The 12724-nt window shown below is 50.9% G+C and overlaps 1 protein-coding gene and 1 long non-coding RNA gene across 2 annotated transcripts; both read left to right on the top strand.

Annotated features, from left to right (window-relative positions):
- The first annotated feature begins 2590 nt into the window (after positions 1-2590).
- LOC114015733 (uncharacterized) lies at positions 2591-4582 on the top strand. Its single transcript, XR_003559826.2, has 2 exons — positions 2591-4425; positions 4522-4582. It is a non-coding gene; the product is annotated as an uncharacterized LOC114015733 (long non-coding RNA).
- Positions 4583-6054: 1472 nt separating this feature from the next.
- On the top strand, positions 6055-10496 carry IRF2BPL (interferon regulatory factor 2 binding protein like). Its single transcript, XM_055716161.1, is given in 10 exon segments — positions 6055-7591; positions 7594-7743; positions 7745-7789; positions 7791-7841; positions 7843-7941; positions 7943-8020; positions 8022-8174; positions 8176-8361; positions 8363-8428; positions 8430-10496. Coding segments are annotated over 10 exon segments (2214 nt in total). The 5' UTR covers positions 6055-7534; the 3' UTR covers positions 9759-10496.
- The last annotated feature ends 2228 nt before the right edge of the window (positions 10497-12724 follow it).

Below are 12724 nucleotides of genomic sequence, written 5' to 3'. Positions count from 1 at the left end.
GCAGTGCACTCAAAATTTTCCACATGTACCATGTCACAAGTGCAGACTGTACAATGAAAGCAAACGCCTTCTGCTCGGGATTCTAATTTTATTAATAATCTAGGAAAAAGCAATCGGAGATTAGCTGGCTGACAGCACTACAGTATAGCCACTGTTTATTACTCGGGGCATGTAAGTCAAATGTGTATTTTTCATCCCTCAGAAACAGAATCAGCTCCGGCCACAGGGGCTGCCCGGCCCCAAATCTATATGCAGTACCTGAGCGTGGGGAGACTGGTGTTAGCAGAAGGGAGAGTGTGGTTATTTACAGTGGAGTGCTTTTTTAGCAATCATCATCAAATGTATAGCAGTGAGAACTGGAATAGAAAAAGAAGACAGTATTGCTGGCTGGTAAATATTTTCAGCCCTTACCCTCTGTATTTTGCTGACATTGTGAGAATCTCGGAAACTGGCTGATGCATGTAGCAGAGATACATGGCTCTTGGTGGGTTTCCTTTTAATGGAGAGTTTTCATGTGAACTTTTTATTGTTTTGCATTACCCTAAGCACAAGGGCTTCTATTGGCAGAGGAAACAAATTGGCACAGTTCTGCTTTTTTTTTTTTTTTTTTTTAAAATCTGCACTGAGATCAAGGGCAAGGGCTTCATTTTCCAGCACTAGTCATAAGCCTTTAGCACAAATAGAATGAAAATTGTCTGTCGCTCAGGCAGTTGGACAGGGTTCAGGAAAACTATGTCTGGCACTAATTCCAAAGGGAAGGTTTGGTTCAATCCAGCATCATTAATTTCAGTAAACTGTTTTCACTAGTCTATATCCCACTGTTCAAGAGCTGTTTATTATCTTTTACTAAATAATGTCTTTTGGAGTACAGAGTAATGAAAAATACCTTATATGACTTATGCATGTATACTATCACATGTATGTATACATATAAATAGATAGAGTTTACATGGTTGCACTCACTTTTTTTGCTTTTCTGTTTTTTCTTAACAATTGCTTGCTTCTTACCTTGCTGTCCCATTACAAAACACATTTATAATGCCAAATATAAAATAGTAAAATAGCCCAGAAGGCAAAAGAGAGAGAGAGAGATATGAAAAAAACCCTGGAGCAAAGACAATCTCCACAAATTTGTGAGTTTCACCACAAAACAAGGAAATGTAGTGCCTCTTTTTCAGCTTGCAGCTATCTTTGGCTGCTGCTTGAAGACTTGACTTAATTCACCCAGGCAGTAGTGTCTAAAAGTAATACACCAAGACAGTTAATTTTGGCACTTAGTCTCCCTTAGGAATTTTACCAACAGTCCTTGAAAAGAAAGTAAATGATCTTTTTTTTTCTCTTGTTTCCCCCCAATAGCTCATCTTGATATGTGCTAATAAAAGAAACACCACCCCCCTTCTCACCCTTATCCTGTGTCCATATCATCCTTCTTTCAATAACAATGTTCGTCAGCATTTATAACATGGTCTTGGAGAAAAAGTGGTTTAGGTCTTTTCAGATGGCCTAGTTACAGAGGAAAAGGAGGTTATGCCATGTGAAGTAACTTAAGATAGTGCAGTTTCTTTTCCTTTCCCTTCCTTCCTTTCCTTCTCTTTCTTTCTTGCTTAACCCCCACTCCCTCCTTCCCACCTCCCCCATTTTTTGGAAAACACAGTAAAGTTTTGTTCAGTTCTCAAGTGTTATTAATCACCGGTGGAGGCCAAAAGCAGGGATATTTTTCTTGGCAGCACATTTTGATAAACAATCTGTGTATGGGGTGAAGGCTGGGGGGAGCCTGGCTTGCTGGTAACTAAGCTAATGTTTGGCAGATTCTTAACTGTCATGAAAGTGCAAGTGGCTCTCAGTGGGAATAGCCTCAAAAAATGTACCGATTCAGTTGATTCATTATTGTTGATTGTTTACTACGTCCACAGGATGTAAGATGAAAACAGTGCAGGGATAAAGTAAAAATAACAACAGCGGACCCAGCCTCTGCATGTCCCAGCCTAAAACATGCTACCCAGTCACTAGTCCCTTGCGGAGTGAGCAGAATTAATTACAAGTGTCTTATTTTGCACTGTAAGATTTCACAAAGGTTAACATGTGGAAATCTGGGCTTGCCGGCAGGTTTTAAAACCATAAAGACAGCTGCAGGAAAATCGATTTGGGGCAGGTCTCAAAGAGGAGCCCTAACTGCTTTCTGGGGCAGAAGCGAGTGGTTGGTGGGGTCAGGGGGCTGCAGACCTGCCTCAGCTGGACATGCGGCAATCCAGCTTCAGCAGCTGGCAGCCTGCAGGCAGGGCAGCCTCCCACCCAGCTGTACTCTGGGCTCCCTGCTCCAGCAGCAATGTGGAAATGGGACCGGTAAAGCTGGCAGACATGACAGGCAATGTTCGTTAAGAAATGTATCTGCACAGCAGACCAAGGAAAGAAAAAAAGGAAGGAAGGAAGGAAAGAGGGAAGAGTTCCTAGGTGGGGAAGAGGCTCGGTATGACAGCAAGGCTCACTGCCTGAAGAATGGTAGGAAAAAACAGAATTACAATGAGATGAGAACTGAAATGATAAACAGAAACACGTAATTACATTCTATTCTTTGTAACTAGGTGTTTTGACACTTCCTGGCAGCTCCTAGTAGAAGACAATGTTGTTTAACTTTTAATTTGACAAAATTATGCAACTCCTTCCTGAAGTGTTTGTGTTTTGATTTGCTGCACACACTCCTGAGTGTTCTGTTCACTGCTAATCTCTGCATTGTTTTGAAGCCAGTAATTTGATTGTGACGGATTTTATTTGATCTGCTGTAGTGAGGTAAATCCACGTAAATCACACTCTGGAGAGCGCACTTCTTTTCCAGTTCTTGTATTTTTTTCCAGCTGTAGCTGCTGTTTTGACCACTGAGGGAAGAGCCATTTCTGTAGGTGAGCATCTACAGAAAGAAGCAGCTGCTCTGACTGCTGCACCGATCAGTGCCAGAACTTTGCAGGAAAGAGTTAAATGTATTCCCAGGTTGTGAGCATTTATAGCCAGACCAGACCGTTCATTCCCAAGCTACCAAGATCATGGGCTCCTAACTATTACTGCTTGCAAACTTTGAGGCTGTCCTATATTCTACATAATTAACACTGGGCTGCTGATTGATAATCAACAGTATTCCTCTTGCATCCATATCAACAATAATCCCCATATTTTGGGAGCTCACACACGGCAATGTCATGGAGCAGAGCCTGGCAGACCTGGGGCGTAGCCAGGCACCTGGGTTTTGTTGCTTCTTTCTTTGTGGTGCGTTGCACCTCTGGCTTCCCATACCTGCTGGTGGCACTCAGAAAGGTGCTGGTTGGCTTCTGCACCCCGTGTTTTGTAGGATTGTTTTAATTCCTTCATTTAAATCAAAGCTTCACCTGCTGTTTTAATGTTACACAGATGCGTACATGAGTGTGTACTTCTAAATAAAGAGGGAATAAAAATAAAGGGAAAGGGATTATCGGATGGCAGTATTTATCCTAGCACTGAAAGGAAGGAGTTAGTAGATTTCACTTCTGACAGTGAAAATTATATTCCTTGTCCCTTGGGACTACTGGCAGGTCGTAAACTTTGGGCAATCTCCACAGAATCCCTAATGCTGTATCCAAAGTGCTGACTCGTGTTCCTGCGCAAGAAGCAGTAGCTGGCTAGCAATTGTTCACAACCGCAGCTCCATCCCTCCTTGCGCTCCCCTCCATCTTATTAAACAAGCCACTGTCTGGGGGGTTCTTATGCTATTTTTTGTTTGCTCACTTCTTTCAGTTAGCCAGATCAGGCACCTGAATGGCTTCATTGTTTGGGCTTCCTCTTTTCCTCCTCTAAACGTAATTTTAATTCCTGGATTATTTCAGAGCTAAATAAACACCAGACGTGTTTAGTATAAATCCAGCAAGACTGATCTGGATCGCTCCTGCCCTGCCATTCGCATAGCAAAGGAGAGGAAAGACGGAAGGTGAGCAGGAAAGCACGCTGCTACCCTCGCAGGGACAGCGCTGCCATAGATTGGCGCTTTGTTACATTGCTACCGTTCAATCTATTTTCCCCTACCAGATTAGATTGATACTGACAACTCATTCCCTGTGAAGGTGCCACAGCGTGGCATTTATTTGCATTTACATTGCAGTTCTCTTCATCAGTCAGCTTTGCAGAGATCACCACTGCTGCTGGCCATATTGTTGCTATGCTGACACTTCATCCTTAAGTGCCGCTTGCGTAATGGTACAGTACGTGCCCATGACCAAAGTTTAAATCAAAGTTTAATCATTACGGAAAAACAAACATATTTCCGCGACTGTGTATCCTGCAAGTAAAAGTAAAGGCAGTTTGGTCGGGTCACAGATGCTAATCTCTTTTTTTCTATTCACAAACTATAAAGGGAGTTGACAGCACCTGTAAATGGTTTTCTGAGGCTAGATTATATCTAAGGTGATTATTATTTACACCCACTATAAAGACTGCTCTTGTGAGCCAAGAAGTCTGTTCCTGTGAGGTGAGTGTTACCAAAAAAGGGCTTTCTTGCAGGAGGATTCAGTGGAGCGAGGAGCCAGGGTGAGGGGCGGTTCAAGCACATGGAGTGCCTTGTCATGTGTTGGGTTTGTATAACCCAGGGGCTGAGATACAGTCGGGATATGCTGCAGTTCTGCATTCCCAGACACTCGGGATGAAGGGGAAAGCCTCAGCTTGCTCAACCTGAGTGTTTTCAGCAAGGGCTGACCTTTTCCCACCGCCCAGTTCTACTCGGGTGAAGATCAAGACGGGGCAGTAAAAGGATAGGAAAGGAGTTGATCTTCCAGTATGAATCAGAGTGAACACATGCTTGTTTAGTCAAGTAAAGTCATATTAATGTAGAAATCCTGCAGCCATCACTAAATCACTGTGGCTGGAAGCAAAGACTTCTACTTTGAACCAGCTTTCATCTGCCTTTCTGGAAGCTTGCTTCTGTGAAGCCTCTACGATGTCCACAGTTTAGGTGTGAAATTTCTAAGTGTGAATTCCACTCTCCTTTAGCGCATCTTCTTCAGCCAATTTGCATGTAGGAGAGTCACATCATTCAAAGACTTTTCCATTTCTGCTCACTGCTTCTGCAAGCTTTCCCCGAAAGAGTCACTTTGTCAGGATTGATTTTCTTACTGTATTTTATCTGGTCCTACCATTTCTGTAACTTCAGCGTATGCATTTCATTAAGTCTTCCCTGTGAAGTAATTCTGCTCACATACATACCGAATTTGTTTGCCAGCTTTATAGATTATAACCAGACACGTATAAGACGTTTTAGACAACTAAAAATGGAAATGAGACACACTGGTGGTATGAAACGAATTATTTAAGGCAACAACTTTTTGTCGCGTGCATTTTGAAACGTTATTGACCGAATCCAAGGTATCTTTCCTGCTCAGTGCTGCATCGCTGCTGGGCGTGTGTATGTGACCACGCCACAGAAACCCCAAGTCCCTTGAAAGCACAGAGGGAAGCCTGTAATGGACGGGGTTTTCGGCGTTTCTAGCAACAAAGGAATCAGGAAGAGGTACTGAAAGAAAGAAATCCATCCAACAGAGCCCAGCCGGGAGAGGCTCCGCATTCGCGGAACGTGCGAACGCTCCCCCCGCTGCGCGCTTGCCTCCGCGGGCACCCGCCGGCCCGGCCGGGCGCCAGGGGCGCGATGCCGGCCGCCCCCGCTCGCAGCTCGCCGGTGCCTGCCGGACCGTGTCTCCGCAGGCAGCGTTCGGTACTCTCTGGCCGCGGACGGCGATGTCGGTGCTCGCAGAAACGGCCATCGACTGCAGCGAGAGGAAAAGCAGGCGGCGCACAGCCCCTCCTGGCGAGCAGGGGCACCGGCGTGGCCGCGGGGGCGGGCGGGGAGCGGGCGCCGGTGGGGATGGCGGCCGGGAGAAGGCAGGCTTCGCGCTTTTTGGATTTTGTTTTCCTCCCAGTGGAATGAATTCTCGGCTTATTTGCATGAGCCGAAGTTGTTTTGAGTCATTTGCCTGTTAGCAGTGTTATGCAAATGTTAGCCAGCTATTTAAAGGGGGAAAGGGGGGGGGGGGGGGTGAAAAAAAAAAAAAAAGCAGCCGTGTGTTCTCACAGCGGCGGGGAAATCCTGCGTCCCTTTGCATTAGCGAGATGAGATCGCAGCGATTACTCACCTGCCTGGCCTCTCCTACACCCTTGAGCAACGCACAGCTCTATCTTTCCCAGCCCAACCTTAAACACTCGGCAAACATGGCCGATTTAAACAAATCAAAGAGTGGAAGAGGTTCTGATGCAGTCACGGGCTTACAGAAACTGTGTCATTCTGTCACCGGCATCACTGAAAGAGAAACACGAAATCGGATATTAAGGCGGGATCCCCCCCATTTGCCTCAGCAGCCGGAGCGCACGGGAATCCCCACCGCCAAGCCTCGGTGGCAGGACGCCGCGCAGTCGTCACGGAGCAAAGCGGTGCGATCCGCGGGTTTACAAAATCCTGAAAACGAGACATTTGAACTTAGAAAGCCCAGCCAAGGGGGGGCCGGGCCGGGACAACAACCCCCCCCGCCCCGCGCGCGCCCCCCTCCGCCGTGCATTGCGCGCCTCCTGCCCGCGGCTCAGGGCCCGCGGCGCGCGCTGGGGCGCAGGGCGAGGGCGCGATCCGCGCTCCGGTTTCCAAACATAGCCCCGCCGCGCCCCCGGCGGCCGGCCGCGCAGGGGGGGCCGGGCAGCGCGCCGGCATGCGCGCCCCGCGCTACAAGTGGGCTCCGCGCCGCCGGCTGGGGGGAGGGGAGCGAGGAGCGGGCGCTCGGCGGTGACGGCGGGGGCCCCGCCCGGGTGCCAGCCGAGCCGAGGCGAGCCGGGAGCGCGGCGCGGAGGAGGGGAGGGGCGGCGCGGCGCGGCGCGGGGGGAGCGCGGCGCGGCGGAGGGGGCGCGCAGGCACAGGCGGCGGCGCGCAGCACCCCCGCGCTCGGACTGCGAGCAGCGGCGAGGATGTGAGTGAGGAGCAGGCGGCGCCGCTCGCCACGCTGCTGCCGCCGCTGCCCCCCGCTGCCCCCCGCCCCGGGCACGCTACCGCCCCGCCGGCGCTCGGGGAAGCCGCCGCAGCTGGGATCGGACAGCTCCGTGCGGGTGCCCCTGTTTCGCTCGCGGCGGTGGATCGGCACGTACCCAAGTGCGAGCTCGCGAGGCAGCCCGCGGCGGGTGGAAGGTGACCCTCCCCATCTTCCTCCGTGCACCTCCGCCTCCTCCCGGAGGAGGAGCAGCGGCAGCGGAGAGCTAGAGAGCGCAGGAAACAGAAGCGGCTAGAAGGCGACCCCCCACCCAGCCCCACCCGGAGGAGCAGTAGGAGCGGTTCCCACCCCCGCTGGGACAGCAGCGGCAGGATCAGGTAGAGGAAGCCCTCTCCGGCGGACAGGAGCGAACGAAAATCAGGCGATCCCCCTGCTGAAAGGGGCGACAGGAACAGGTACGGAGAGCCCGCCCCCCCCGCCCCCCTGCAGCTCGGGGGGGAACACTGAGCCAGCCCCGACCCCCGGCGGCAGCAGCTTCCCCGGCCAGCAGCACCATGTCCGCCGCGCAGGTGTCGTCGTCCCGGAGACAGTCATGTTACCTGTGTGACCTGCCCCCGCATCGCCCTGGGCCATGATCTGGGACTTCACGGAGCCCGTCTGCCGGGGCTGCGTCAACTACGAGGGCGCCGACCGCATCGAGTTCGTGATCGAGACGGCCCGGCAGCTGAAGCGGGCGCACGGCTGCTTCCAGGACGGCCGCTCCCCCGGGCCCCCCGCCGCCGGTCGGCGTCAAGGCAGTGCCGCTCTCCCGCCAAAGAAGCGGCGGCGGCGGCGGCGGCCCAGCAGCAGCTCAACCATGTGGGACGCCTCCTCCAAGGCAGCCTCGGCGGGGCTGACCCAGTCCAGCCTGGACCGCTACGGGCTCAGCGCCGCGCGGCAGAGCAGGCGCAGCCGCTTCGAGTTACCCGCCGCCGCCGGGCAGCCTGGGCAGCAGCCACGGCGCCCGCTTGCCCAACGGGCTGGGGGGACCCAACGGTTTCCCCCAAGCCGCCTGAGGACGGGCCGCCGGAGCTGAACCGACAGAGCCCCAACTCCTCCTCTTCCTCCTCCCGCCGCGGGGCGCACGGGGGGCTGGTGTCCGGCCTGCCCCCAGGGGCCGCCGGTGCCCAGATGAACGTGCCCCCCAACCTGCTGCCCGCAGACCTTGCTCAACGGGCCCGCCGCCTCTGGCGTGGCCCTGCCCCCGCCGCACGGGGGCCTGAGCGGCCGCGGCGGCGGGGGTCCCCCGGCTCCCTCCGCCTCCTCCCAGGGGGGCACCTGCGGCGGCGGCGCCGGGGGAGGCGGCGGCTCGTCCTCCGAGGCCTGTGGCAAACGGCCGGGCCTCGGTATCCAGCAGCGACCAGGAGCGGGAGCTGAAGGAGAAGCAGCGCAACGCGGAGGCGCTGGCCCGAGCTCAGCGAGAGCTTGCGGAACCGGGCCGAGGAGTGGGCCAGCAAGCCCAAGATCGTGCGGGACACACTGCTCACTCTGGCCGGCTGCACCCCCTACGAGGTGCGCTTCAAGAAGGATCACGCCCTGCTGGGCCGCGTCTTTGCCTTCGACGCTGTCTCCAAGCCGGGCATGGACTATGAGCTGAAGCTCTTCATCGAGTACCCCAGCGGCTCCGGCACCGTCTTCTCCAGCGCCTCTGGCGTGGCCAAGCAGATGTACCAGGACTGCATGAAGGACTTCGGCCGCGGCCTCTCCTCGGGCTTCAAGTACCTGGAGTACGAGAAGAAGCACGGCTCCGGTGACTGGCGGCTCCTGGGGGACCTGCTGCCCGAGTCCGTGCGCTTCTTCAAGGAGCTGGTGGGCGCCGACATGCTGCCGCAGCCCTACCTGGACGCCAGCTGCCCCATGCTGCCCACAGCGCTGGTGAGTCTCCCGCGGCCGGGGGCCGGGGCCGGCGGGGCGCAGGGCACGGCCGCCGCCTCTAGGGGACCCGGCGGCGGCGGCGGCGGCGGCGGCGGGGCAATGCGCAAGAGGAAAGCTTCTCCCGAGCCCTCGGACTCGGCCGAGGGGGCTCTGAAGCTCAGCGACGAGCAGCAGCGGCAGCAGTGGATGGCCAGCCAGAGCGAAGCGCTCAAGCTCACCATGTCGGCCGGGGGCTTCGGGGCGGTGCACGGCGGGGGCCCCCCGCCGCCGCCGCCGCCGCCCCTCGGGCCTCACTCCAACCGGACCACGCCGCCCGAGTCCGCCCCCCAGAACGGACAGTCCCCCATGGCCGCGCTCATGTCGGTGGCCGACACGCTGGGCAATGCCCACTCGCCCAAGGATGGCAGCTCGGTGCACTCCACCACGTCCACCCGCAGGAACAGCAGCAGCCCCGTGTCGCCGGCCTCGGTGCCGGGCCAGCGCCGCCTGGCCTCTCGCAATGGGGACATGAACCTGCAAGTGGCCCCTCCTCCCCCCAGCGCCCACCCCGCCATGGACCAAGTGCACCCCCAAAACATTCCGGACTCCCCCATGGCCAACAGCGGGCCCCTGTGCTGCACCATTTGCCACGAACGCTTGGAGGACACCCACTTTGTTCAGTGCCCCTCTGTGCCCAGCCACAAGTTCTGCTTCCCTTGTTCCAGAGAGAGCATCAAGGCCCAAGGGGCGACTGGCGAAGTCTACTGCCCCAGCGGAGAGAAATGCCCCCTAGTCGGTTCCAATGTGCCTTGGGCGTTTATGCAGGGCGAGATCGCGACCATTTTAGCTGGGGACGTTAAAGTGAAAAAGGAGAGAGACCCTTGAGTAGGAAATCCAATCCCTTCAGACTCCTGAAGATGTAGAATTGTGAATATAAAAAACTGCAAAAGTTAGTCTTATGTATAGACATTATTTTCGTCGTATGTTTCTATATTTTGAAACAAAGGTATGTACTCTTCTTCATTTGAAGGATAGAGCTGGTTTTTGTTAAACAGAATATAATATTGTTTGGTTACTACATAATACCTGTTCTCATTTCTTTGGCAGTGTGTTGGCTAGGTACAAAGTTAATAGCCCTTAGCGATTACCTGCTGCTGGTGTGTATTTTTGTAAATGTATGCACTTCTCTGAAAGAAGAAGAAAAACACAAAAAAAAAAAAATTTTTTTTTTTGCCAAGGCCAGTGTTGATGCCTAAAAAATTGCTACAAAAATGGTGACAGCTTATGTTTTACAAGCCCTGAGTGTTAGTCTTTCACTTTATTTTTTTCGGTTTTGTTTTTTGTTTGCAAAACGGTGGGGTGGCTCTTGGGGGGAGGGTGCTTTTTGTTGCAAGTTTGTAAGGAAAATGTTTCAGTTTGTTTCTATTGATCTGAACGTTTTTAATCTTCATGTGTTTTTTGTTTTTGCTTTTATTGATGCACGGATGCTTTTGAACAGTAGAGCAAAATGCTGTACATGAAAAAACATGCTCTGTTTGTCCTTTATACATTTCTGTAGTTAACAGAACACTGTAATGTGCCTTGGAGCTTAGTAAATTGTAATAAATTCAATTGATATTAATACTTTCGAGTAGCAAGTTTTATTTTCTCAGAGCTTAGGCAGCATGCACGAGCCATGTTGCCTGTTTTAGTCTCCATTATACCAAGAGCCTGCAGTTCGTTGTGATAATTGTTGCACTTGTATGCACATTTTCACATATATGTAGTAAGATGATGATGTTGATGGTGTTATCAAACTTACCTAAACCTTGGCACTGTGCCTATTTACATTTCACCTTTAATGTTGCAGTAACAGTTGCTGACTAAGCATTTTCTATTTACTGTTTCTGCATCTCATTTCCTCCTCCCTTCTCCCCCCCCCCCCCCAGCTCTCCAGCTGCAAACAGTGTTTGCAATACAGGATGCATCCATTGCCTGCGCAGTTTAATATGGTTTGAGATTTGAAACGAAGCCCTCTTTCACCAAAAAACCCTAGCATCACGTGGTTATTCATTTTCGTTGATTTTAAGAGCGGAGTGGTTGTCTAAGCTCGACATCAGCCATAGACTCTTGGTAAGGCAGGATGGTAGTTGAGCGCAGCTCAAAAAAGGGTAGTGGGAAATAACAGCTTCTACAGTTGGTGTTGCAGCTGGTGGGTAGCTACCCCATTTAGGCAATGACTTTTCATAACTGAGTTGGTGAGCAGTTCAGGGGCTGTGTTGTGCTCTCAGGTGAGGAAGCTTGCTTAAAGCGCTGAAGTTAAATGCTTTCCTTTTGGCAATGATCAGATGTGATTCTTTGTATAATTAACTATTTTATGTGACACTGGCATTTTCTGGAGATAAGGGAGCAGTGCAATACCTGTTAGGTGATCAACAGGCAAAGTAAATACACAGGCCTCACACTAGCTAGAAAATGCAAACAAACCTAATGTGAACTTTGTCCTTTCCAGTGAGGCAAATGGAGGAAAGAGAGAAAACCTGAAACAAAACCAGCAGCACTGCAGAAATCCTTTGCAGTTTGACCGGCAGAACACAGAGCTGTTCCAAATGCAACAGTGTCTTAGGTTATGAACTCTGGAGTTTTATTGAATATTAAGGATCCCCACCCCCAACCCCCATAATTGTGTAAAGAAGTGCTTTTTTAAAAGTCTGGGTGGCATTTGGTACCTGCTTGCTCTTAATAAGGCATTTTTCATTTGTGTTCCTGGTGGAAAGCATGGTAGAAGCCTTGAGACTTACCTGCATAGTGTGCCTACAGATCTTTGCTCTCTTGTATAAGTACATACTCTGGCTGTTTTGGGTGGGGAGGTTATGTTTTGAGATTCAGTCTTTGACATCACTGTATCTGTGATTTCAGACAATGACTTCGTGTGTGTATACGTATTTTATTTTTTTCTGCCAAGTGATATACTGGTGTTTAAAACTCAGAGCATACTGTCCTTATGTAATGAATTGGAGGGAATAATGCAGAAAATGCACATTTTGAGTTAATTATTAGATCCAACCTATATGTTTTGAGTTAATCTGGGTACAACCTATACATTTTTTTAGAGTATAGATATGTACTGATCCTATTTTCAATTATTTCTGAGCATGCAGATCCCACACAGCAGTTTATTTCTAAATCATGAGATAGAGGAACTAATATTGTGAGCTCATGACTGGCAGAGAAAAAAAATTGTACAGATGGGTGAAATTTGAGTTTAAACCTAATGAGAAGTAATATTCATGTGTGAATTGCAACTGCCCTTAAAAGAGAAAGACTACTGGCTCTTCAACATTTAATTATGTCATGGAAGCGTGAATACCCTGATTTATATAAACAGAACCACTCCTGTAATCTTGAAATCAGTCATCAGTAGTTGGAGTTAGAAAGAGCCCCATTTGGTGGATTTCTTTAATTGCAGAGCATTCTTGAAAAGCTCTTGCCAGTCAGAATTTTGGAAACATAACCCAGTTAAGAGATTCATCAGGTTGGTTTTTAGTAACCAAAGGAAAGGTAAGGGGCAGTAGACATAGGTGGAAATATGCTTGAAGTGAATTGTAATACTGCAGTTAATTACAGTTAACTGTAGCTACAGGGCATTTGTTGTATGGAGGTTTTTTGTAACCATGTGACCTTCTCTTTTACTCTGGCTCATTAAGCAGCCAGTCTGGGCATATTAGCCAGCATTTCTTTGAACCCACTCCGTAGATTTTTCTCTTTCTGAAGATGTCCATAGCTGACAAACAAGCTGTAGCCTTTTTTTTTTTTCTGAGGAGGAGGAAAAGGGAGCTGCTGAGCAAGTCTTATATGCAGAGATTCAGCTG

The sequence above is a fragment of the Falco cherrug genome, chromosome 7 (assembly GCF_023634085.1).
Source record: "Falco cherrug isolate bFalChe1 chromosome 7, bFalChe1.pri, whole genome shotgun sequence".
NCBI classification, from domain to species: Eukaryota; Metazoa; Chordata; class Aves; order Falconiformes; family Falconidae; genus Falco; species Falco cherrug.
This window is presented reverse-complemented; position numbering and strand designations above follow the sequence as displayed.